Source organism: Setaria viridis, chromosome 6 (genome assembly GCF_005286985.2).
Source record: "Setaria viridis chromosome 6, Setaria_viridis_v4.0, whole genome shotgun sequence".
Classification (NCBI taxonomy): domain Eukaryota; kingdom Viridiplantae; phylum Streptophyta; class Magnoliopsida; order Poales; family Poaceae; genus Setaria; species Setaria viridis.
Genome location: NC_048268.2, coordinates 20,798,020 through 20,805,851, shown reverse-complemented (window position 1 = coordinate 20,805,851; position 7,832 = coordinate 20,798,020). Strand labels below are relative to the sequence as shown.

The window sequence follows — 7,832 nt, the reverse complement described above, 5'->3', positions numbered from 1 at the left end:
GGAATTGTTGCCAATTTCCTTCCTTTTTCTTTTGGATTTCTTTCCAAATTTTCATGGTCACTGTAATACTTCAAATGGTACTTATTACAGGCCGTAGCTTCCTTCCTCTCTTCATGAAGATCTTTAGCAGTACCTGGTTGTGTTCGTGGCTGGCTCCTAGGATCCAGATCGAGAAGAATACTGTAGACATCTTCCAGAATGCTAGCTACTTTGATCTTCGTCTACCCTCTTTCTTACATCCGTAATCGTAATCGGTCTACAAGGCTGCTTGATATTTTGGCAGTTCTATTAGCTCTGGTTTGGATTCTGGCATGATCTTGCGATATTGCTCGGGTAGGGTTGTAGTTTTCACTCTCAGGGTTCAATTTCTGTTGGTTTCGGGTTTCAAGGCTTTGGTTGTGTAGTGTTGGTGTGTGTACTGTTGTATGGCTATATGAGCCTTTTATCCCCTTTCTTAATGCAATGATGCGCAGCTCTCCTGCGTATTTTAGAATTCAAGACCACGGTTGTTATCAACTTGTGGAATGGAATTTTGGATCGCCTCTAGGATCGCCTAGGAGACGAACCAACATGGACGGTTCAACTCTCATAACGCACACTTTTCAGCAGCACTGAATTTCTCTGCGCTATGATATTCAACTTAACATAACATGATAAAAAGACTGCACTCCTTTAAAAAACCAGTGATACTATATAACTCAATACAAACTCTATTATTTTAAAATGGCAGTAACATTAGCATTGGTGTTAGGTCCAATCCAATGACGAGTCAATACTCATCAGGGATCTAAAAGGCGTAAGAGGCAATGAGAAAGAAACTGGTATGCACAACTGTGTAGCTAGCAAAAGCGTCATGAATCTCGTCAGCAAAAAAGAACACGTTGTGCTATGCGATGTAATACTCTGAATAGGAATTCTATTGCCATATATTGAAAGCTATTTCTAGAGTATGTGTATTTTGAACATTCTAATGCGTTAAGTGACATTGAGAATACGGTATTTTTTCTAAACAATTGATATTGGTCATAGATCGAACTATCACCTGTCTTGGACCATGTTTATTAAGTGAGGAGCATGCGGGTATTATTTTCTCCCGTAGTGCATAATAAAAGACCGGACGACCTTAGAGGTTCTAGGTTAAACTGTTCCAATAATTTTCACAGTGAGTCTTCGCGAATTTTGGAAAGTGACCCGGTTTTCACCGGATTGCCCTACGGCTTCACAGTCAATGCAGCAAGCAGCTTTCCTCTCCTACAATTCCTTATCTGTATTTATTATCACAAAATCACATCCAGCCATGCAAGTACATTCATACGCAAGATCTGATCTCATATACATGGGACATCACGCGCGGCTTGACCAATGATCACTCAGAGTAGGCTCCAGAGCCGGTCATCGCTGCCGCCGGCCTGAGCTCGCCGCCGTGAAGGAAGCCGGCGTACCACCGCGCGGAGTGCCGGGCGTACCGTGTCCTGTTCTCAGCACCGAAGTCGACCCCATACAGGCCGAACCGGAACCTGTAGGCGAAGAGGACCTCAAAGACGTCCAGGAACGACCATACGAAGTAGCCGTGCACGCTTGAGCCGTTCCTGTCACCAGAAAGAGAACAAAGATGGTAAATCCAATGTCATGTTCATATAGTAGGGAATCAGCATTAGTCACTGCTGTGTAGAACTTTTATGACCTGATCGAGAGAAGTGTTGCTTCAATGTAGTCCTGCAGGTAACGTGATCTGAACCCATCGTCATACACGAACTTGCCTGATGGATCCGGCTCGTCGCCAGCTCCTGAAAGATAGCAAGCAGCAATTCAGTGTACATATGCGCATCAAAACTGTGCCAAGTCATTATGAAAATGAATCAGAATGGTAGGTCAATCTGGATGTTCAATTCAGTAGTTCACCGTTCTCATAGATTAGGACTGGAGGATTCCTGTACTTGTGTATCAGGAGGTCGAGCAGTTTCCTCAGAGCCCATGGCGCCGGGTGATTTTCTAACCTGAGGCCGTCCTGTTTGATTTCCGACCATCATGTAAAACTTTCAGCTAACCTTTCTTAAAATTAAGATATACTTCTGCTGAGCTGAAAAGAAGTACTTTACCGCACCTTGTTCGTTGAGCTCTGAAATGGCCCTGTGGAAATATTGGAACACAAAATTTAATGTTAGTAGTAAAATAGACAAACTTTGATTTCTAAATTTTCGTGAAACTATCTTTCATTAGTCAAAGTATCTCATGGATGCGTCACGGATTTCTTGGTTCTTACAGGTTATATATTTGGCAGCTGCGTCTCTGGCGTAATCTCTCGGGCTCTGTTTCAGTTGGCCCAAATCAGCCGCAATATAAATTGCACCATAGTGGTTGATCCCTATGAAATCAAATGACCCGCGCACTCTCGCAGACTCCTCAGCTGTCAACACTGGCAGCCTGGACCCGGCGTTCCTCCTCATCACTGACGGATAGTGTCCGTACACCAAAGGGTGCATGAACCTAGCCCATAAATCAGCTCATTAGTCATAAAGTTAGGTGTAAATTCATATATCAAGGATTTTTATAACTTGAGAGCAATTCATGGACCCTAGTGATACAAATTATTGAGTAGAGTGGAAATTAACCATCCAAGGGTGAAGTCACTCATCCTTGCAGCAGCTTCTACATCATCCAGTTTCTGTGTCGCGGGCTCAAACCAAAAGGCTAGTAAAGTGATCCCGATCTGCCCACTTTGCTCCGCCTGTACCATATGGGGCCAAAACTATCCATCATGTATGTCTTGAAACAACAATTTTTTTATCACATGAACAGGATATTTGTAATGAAAACTAAAACGAGGGGACCATGCCACCTGGTACTTCTCTCTGTAGAGGGAAACAGCAGAGGCGTGTGCGAGCAAAAGATGGTGTGCAACGATGTATGGCTCTGTCGTGGAGTTGCCGCCAACACAGGCTTCACCATACGGTGTGCAGCACCGCCTTGGTGGTAGATTGCCAATGTCATACCCACCAAGGGGCTCGATGTTGGGCTCGTTAAGGGTGGCCCAGTGCTTCACCCTGTCCCCGAAGCTCCTGAAGCACACATCAGCATACGCCGTGAAATCCTCACTGCATCACCATCAGAGTCATGTAAGTAACAAGCATCAAGCTTCACTTCAATATGCAAGTTCTGTGTATATGGTAATGTGTCAGAGGGTGTGATTTCAAATTGAGTAGTACATGAATCTAGGACTGAGCAGGCCGTTGTATTCATCTTGAAGTGCCTGGGGAAGATCAAAGTGATATATTGTTGCGTGAGGCTGTATCCCTGTGATCAACAACCCAACAAATTGCATCTTAGCTCTTTGAAATAACAAGATTAACAGTACTAGCACAAAGAACAAGGTCAATTTAGAATGCGCATACTACAAAAGGAATATATTACATACCATAACTCACGAGTTCATCAATTAGATTGTTGTAGTACTCCAGCCCCTTTGGGTTCACAGCTCCTCGCCCATCTACAACACACAAACAACGAAACAATCAGGCCATGTTATACTGGTCCTGATACACCTTGTAGAACAATATGTACCAGGAATAAGCCTTGTCCAGGCGATAGAGAATCTGTACGCGTCCAAGCCCATCTCGTGCATTAGCTTCACATCCTCCTGAAATTAAACCGTGGAAGTCTGTTGGCATAAATTGTTACAGATGATTGGCAAAATAAATTTCGGTTCAGAAACAGATGGTTCTACTTGTACTAGAGATAAGAAACATGCCTTGTACTTGTGATATTGATCAGCAGCTACGTCTCCGGTTGCATGGTCCGCAGCATAGCCTCCGAGAGAAAAAGGCGTTTGTTAGAATTTACTGCTACTTGGCCTCGACTGTGCCAACATCATAAGCAAAATCCTGATGCATTGCCACTCACCACCATGCGTAAATGTGTCCCAGATGCTCGGCTTCTTTCCGTCCTCGTCCCATGCGCCTTCCACCTGCACATGATTTAAACAAAACCATGATAAGTAATATTATTATTTTGGACAATAAACATCATCATTTGATAGGGGTTTTCCCTACTGTTTCAACTTTAAAACATTAAATATCATCATTCTGGTTCTAATAACTAGCCAGCTATAAGCTCTAGCTATAGCTATAGCTTTGTGGTACATGATGCTATACTGATATGGCATATTTTGGCACCTTAGGTGCTACAGACGCTATTTAAAACCTTATTGACCATTGAAGATTTGAATAACACTCCATTAATAGGAATCGTGAAGAACAGCATGATAGTTTTGTTAAGAAGAAGGTTGGGATTTCGAGGGAGTGGGCTGAAATTCAGCGAATTCACCCATCTCGCTTGGGCCCAAGACAACATCGAAGCAGTCAAAATTTTTGGCCCAATTTGAATTTTTGTTGCAGTCCAAAGCTCAAATAGGCAATACCTCCCTTTCATATAAAAGTGCAAACCTATCAAACCAGGATCCATTAGTTTAATTACCTCCTCTTGCATGCCAGTCAAATTTAGTGCAAACTTCAGTCAAATTTCATGAAGACAAGAACTTTTTGACTTGTCAACACAAGTAAATCCTAGTCTGAAATTTTCAAAATTTTCATCCTATTGAATCCCAGAAACGTGGTTAAGACACTACCAATATTAACAACATAGCTAGCAACCAAAAAAATCCAATAAGAGTTTTTCCCTCTGCGCAAAGTACTTGAAGTGTGAAGCAACAATAATGAACTCTAATGATAGTAAGCGGAAATATCCATCGGAACCTGGCCCCCTTATCTGTGGCAAAGTATGTTTAGAAGTTTAGAAAAAGAATTCTGCACATATACTGATTTTGGTTTTCTTTTAATGATTTGCCAATTTCGTATCTGACTGCAAAATCGAGTTTAAAATAATTTGTCCTTGAAATTCATGTGTAAATTTTGGGGGATGAAATGCTTCGGAAGTGGTGGATGAATTCATTCTGCAATCTGGCATTGTGTCATTTCGTATCTCTTAAGAGTTTGGCACGTACGTGGTGGATGAAATTCGGAACTGCGGTTTGGACGTGTATGTGAAAGCTGGTAACCCAGGCTCAAATTCATGTACTAGATGAAATGGCCAATTTTTTCTTCTGCTGCTATCTAAAAAAGTATTCCACTACAATGAACTTCAGCTGCTGGGTACATCGGGCTACTGAAATGCCCCCCTTTTATTTCTTATATGCTGCTTTCTAAAAACAAGCTTCCAACCAAATATTTCCGCGAAATGAAGAAAGCAGTAGGCAAGCACCTGTTGCGACGCAACAGAAGAGGGCCTCTCGGGCTGCATACCTGATAAGCCGACGTCCCGGCGCCGAAGACGAACCCATTTGGGAAATCGGACCGCGTGATCGCCGCGGCGCTGGCGAGCCCCCTCAGCGACACGACGGCGAGAACCAGGGCAACCCCGACACACGGCCGGCAACTGCTGCCGCTCTGTTCCATCGCGGCTCTCCAATCGTCTGTTGGTGCGGCGGGCTCTCCGGTCCTCTGCTCTTCTTATGCAGGGTCAGGCAGAGGCCCCCCGGGGGTGGTTGGGGGGGGTGGGGCGGCAGCGTGGTGTGACGGGTCTGCTCGGTGCTGTCGGTGACGGGCGCGGTTCCAAACGCTTCCGGCCTATCTTCAGGGGCAGCGAGACGCGACGTGGCGGGAGTAGTTTCTCGAGGCATGACGCCCGGCTGGCGGACGCGTGCCGGCTTCACCGCGTCACGTTGGAAACAGCTGCTAAACTTTTCGTGAGATTAAATATAAGCTAATTATAAAATTAATTATAAAACTAATTACAGAATTCCTATGCTAATTCACGAGACGATAGCCTAATTAATCAGCAAATAATTACTGTAGCACCACATTATCAAATCATGAACTAATTAGGCTTGATAGATTTGTCTCGCGAATTATACTTTATCTGTGCAATTAGTTTTATAATTAGCCTATATTTAATACTCCTAATTAGCATCTAAACATCTGATGTGATATGTGCTAAACTTTCGTACGAGAACTTAACATCTTAGATTTCTTTAACTTACGGCAAAAACAGGAAAATGGCAGAGTAAACAGTGCAGTGATCCGTGAGCTACCAGAGGTTTGAGGTCTGAGGAGTTTTCAGAACACACCGACGACTCATAATCTATTATTTTTTTTTAAAAAAGACAAGGATTAAACGTCATGTTATACCCAGAAGGGAAAAGTTTATTTTACTCAACTGCGTATTTACTTTATCCACTCAACCCTATAAGTAAAATTTAAGCTCACTTTATTACCTGAACTATTTTATTTGGTCCAATCTACCCCTTAATTAGATTTCTCTTTTTTTCTTCTTCACGTACAAAGTGAGTTTCAATTTCAGATTTAGTAAGTTGACTTTTATAGCATGATACTCTGTGTTAGAAAAATACATTAAAAATTTTCATGATTACTTTTCGTGCACTTTTTGTACGTCTCAGTTTTGTATTAAATATTTCTAACCTATAAAAATAACTATGGAAAATTCTTAGTATAATTTTTTAACATAAAACATCATATTTTATATCTACTCATAAAATTTGAGCTCAAAATTCAACTCACACACGGACAAACAAAAAAGGGAAACCTAATTATAGGATAGATTGGACAAGTGCAATAGTTTAGGGGAGTAAAGTGTGCTAGAATTTTTTTAAGGGACTAAGCGGACAAAGTGGATAGGTGAGGGAAGTAAAATGGACTTCATCCTACATAGAATGACCACTACTTGCCATAGTGGACTAATGTACTTACTCCCGTCTCCGTGTGCAAATTCTAGAACGATGCCATTTGTTAGAATTTCTATTGCTCAAGAACTATCGAAAGAAAAGACCTAAATCGTGTCTGGTCACACGGAAAGGCGCGACCACCCTTAGCCTGCTATTATGGTGGTGGGCTGACGTAACCGATTTTTAATATTGTATGGACTAGTTGGTTATCAATATCTAGCCCTAGCGTATACAACTTGCAGAGATTTTCGTGGGAGGAAATTGAAATGTGGGAACTCACATGTTTCTTTAAAATATGTTTCTTTAAAATGTAATAACTTTCTTCTAGATTACCTATTTTCAACTCCGTTTGCACCCATCGTGTTCTTTATGACAAGTTTATAAAACTAGATCCATGATATATATATATATATATATATATATATATATATATTAAAAAGATCTTATGCACTAGATCCATGATATATATATATATATATATATATTAAAAAGATCTTGTCGTTGTCAAGATCGGCGGATCAAGACTTAGACTAGTGAATTTCTTTTATGCGCGTAAGCCTCAGGTGGTTGCGTGGGAGACACGGGTTTAGACTGGTTCGGGCAAGGGAAGCCCTACGTCCAGTATCGAGGATGTTCGTGTTGCCCACGCGGGATTCTGTAGTAGGGGTTACAGGTCGACGAGAGAGGGACTGGTCCCAAGTCTCTTTAGTGCTTGCGCTCTCAGGGAGAGTCATTGTGTGCTGTGGCTTGTGGGAGAAGAAGCCGATCCCCCCTCCGGCCCTGGATTCCTCCTTTTATATCGCAAGGGGGTGGCCGGAGTTACAGTTGGGATCGGGTGAAGAGGACTGTAAAGAGTAAAGCGTAGAATGGTAAAAAATACGGCAGGAAGGAGGAGCAAGTTCCTAGGCGCCCGACGCCTCTGCCGGCCCCTGGCGAACGCCGGCGTGCATGCCGGAAGGGGAGGCTGCCGTGTGCCAACTGTTGTTGCACCCTACAGATAGCTCCTTCGATACCCGTAGGTGTCGGGTCATGATAAGGGCGTTCCGTCGTTATCCTGATGTCTGTTGGGGAGGACGGTGGATGCTGTTGTTCAGAC

General features: G+C 42.8%; 1 protein-coding gene across 1 annotated transcript; it reads right to left on the bottom strand.

The window, feature by feature from the left end:
- Positions 1-1,130: 1,130 nt before the first annotated feature.
- On the bottom strand, positions 1,131-5,586 carry LOC117862211 (beta-glucosidase 31). Its single transcript, XM_034745742.2, has 13 exons — positions 5,298-5,586; positions 3,901-3,964; positions 3,749-3,807; positions 3,562-3,637; positions 3,416-3,487; positions 3,207-3,294; positions 2,840-3,095; positions 2,613-2,728; positions 2,264-2,487; positions 2,105-2,130; positions 1,903-2,008; positions 1,685-1,787; positions 1,131-1,589 (listed from the first exon to the last, which is right to left on the bottom strand). The coding sequence occupies exons 1-13, from the start codon at positions 5,448-5,450 to the stop codon at positions 1,367-1,369; spliced, it is 1,566 nt and encodes a 521-aa protein (XP_034601633.1). The 5' UTR covers positions 5,451-5,586; the 3' UTR covers positions 1,131-1,366.
- Between the last annotated feature and the right edge of the window lie 2,246 nt (positions 5,587-7,832).

Coding starts and splice junctions, on each gene's coding strand:
- LOC117862211 (XM_034745742.2), bottom strand. CDS start 5,450: ATGGAACAGAGCGGCAGCAGTTGCCGGCCGTGTGTCGGGGTTGCCCTG. Junction 2,729..2,839: donor TCTACAGAGAGAAGTACCAG/GTGGCATGGTCC, acceptor CATATGGTACAG/GCGGAGCAAAGTGGGCAGAT. Junction 2,488..2,612: donor AGTGACTTCACCCTTGGATG/GTTAATTTCCAC, acceptor TTTATGGGCTAG/GTTCATGCACCCTTTGGTGT.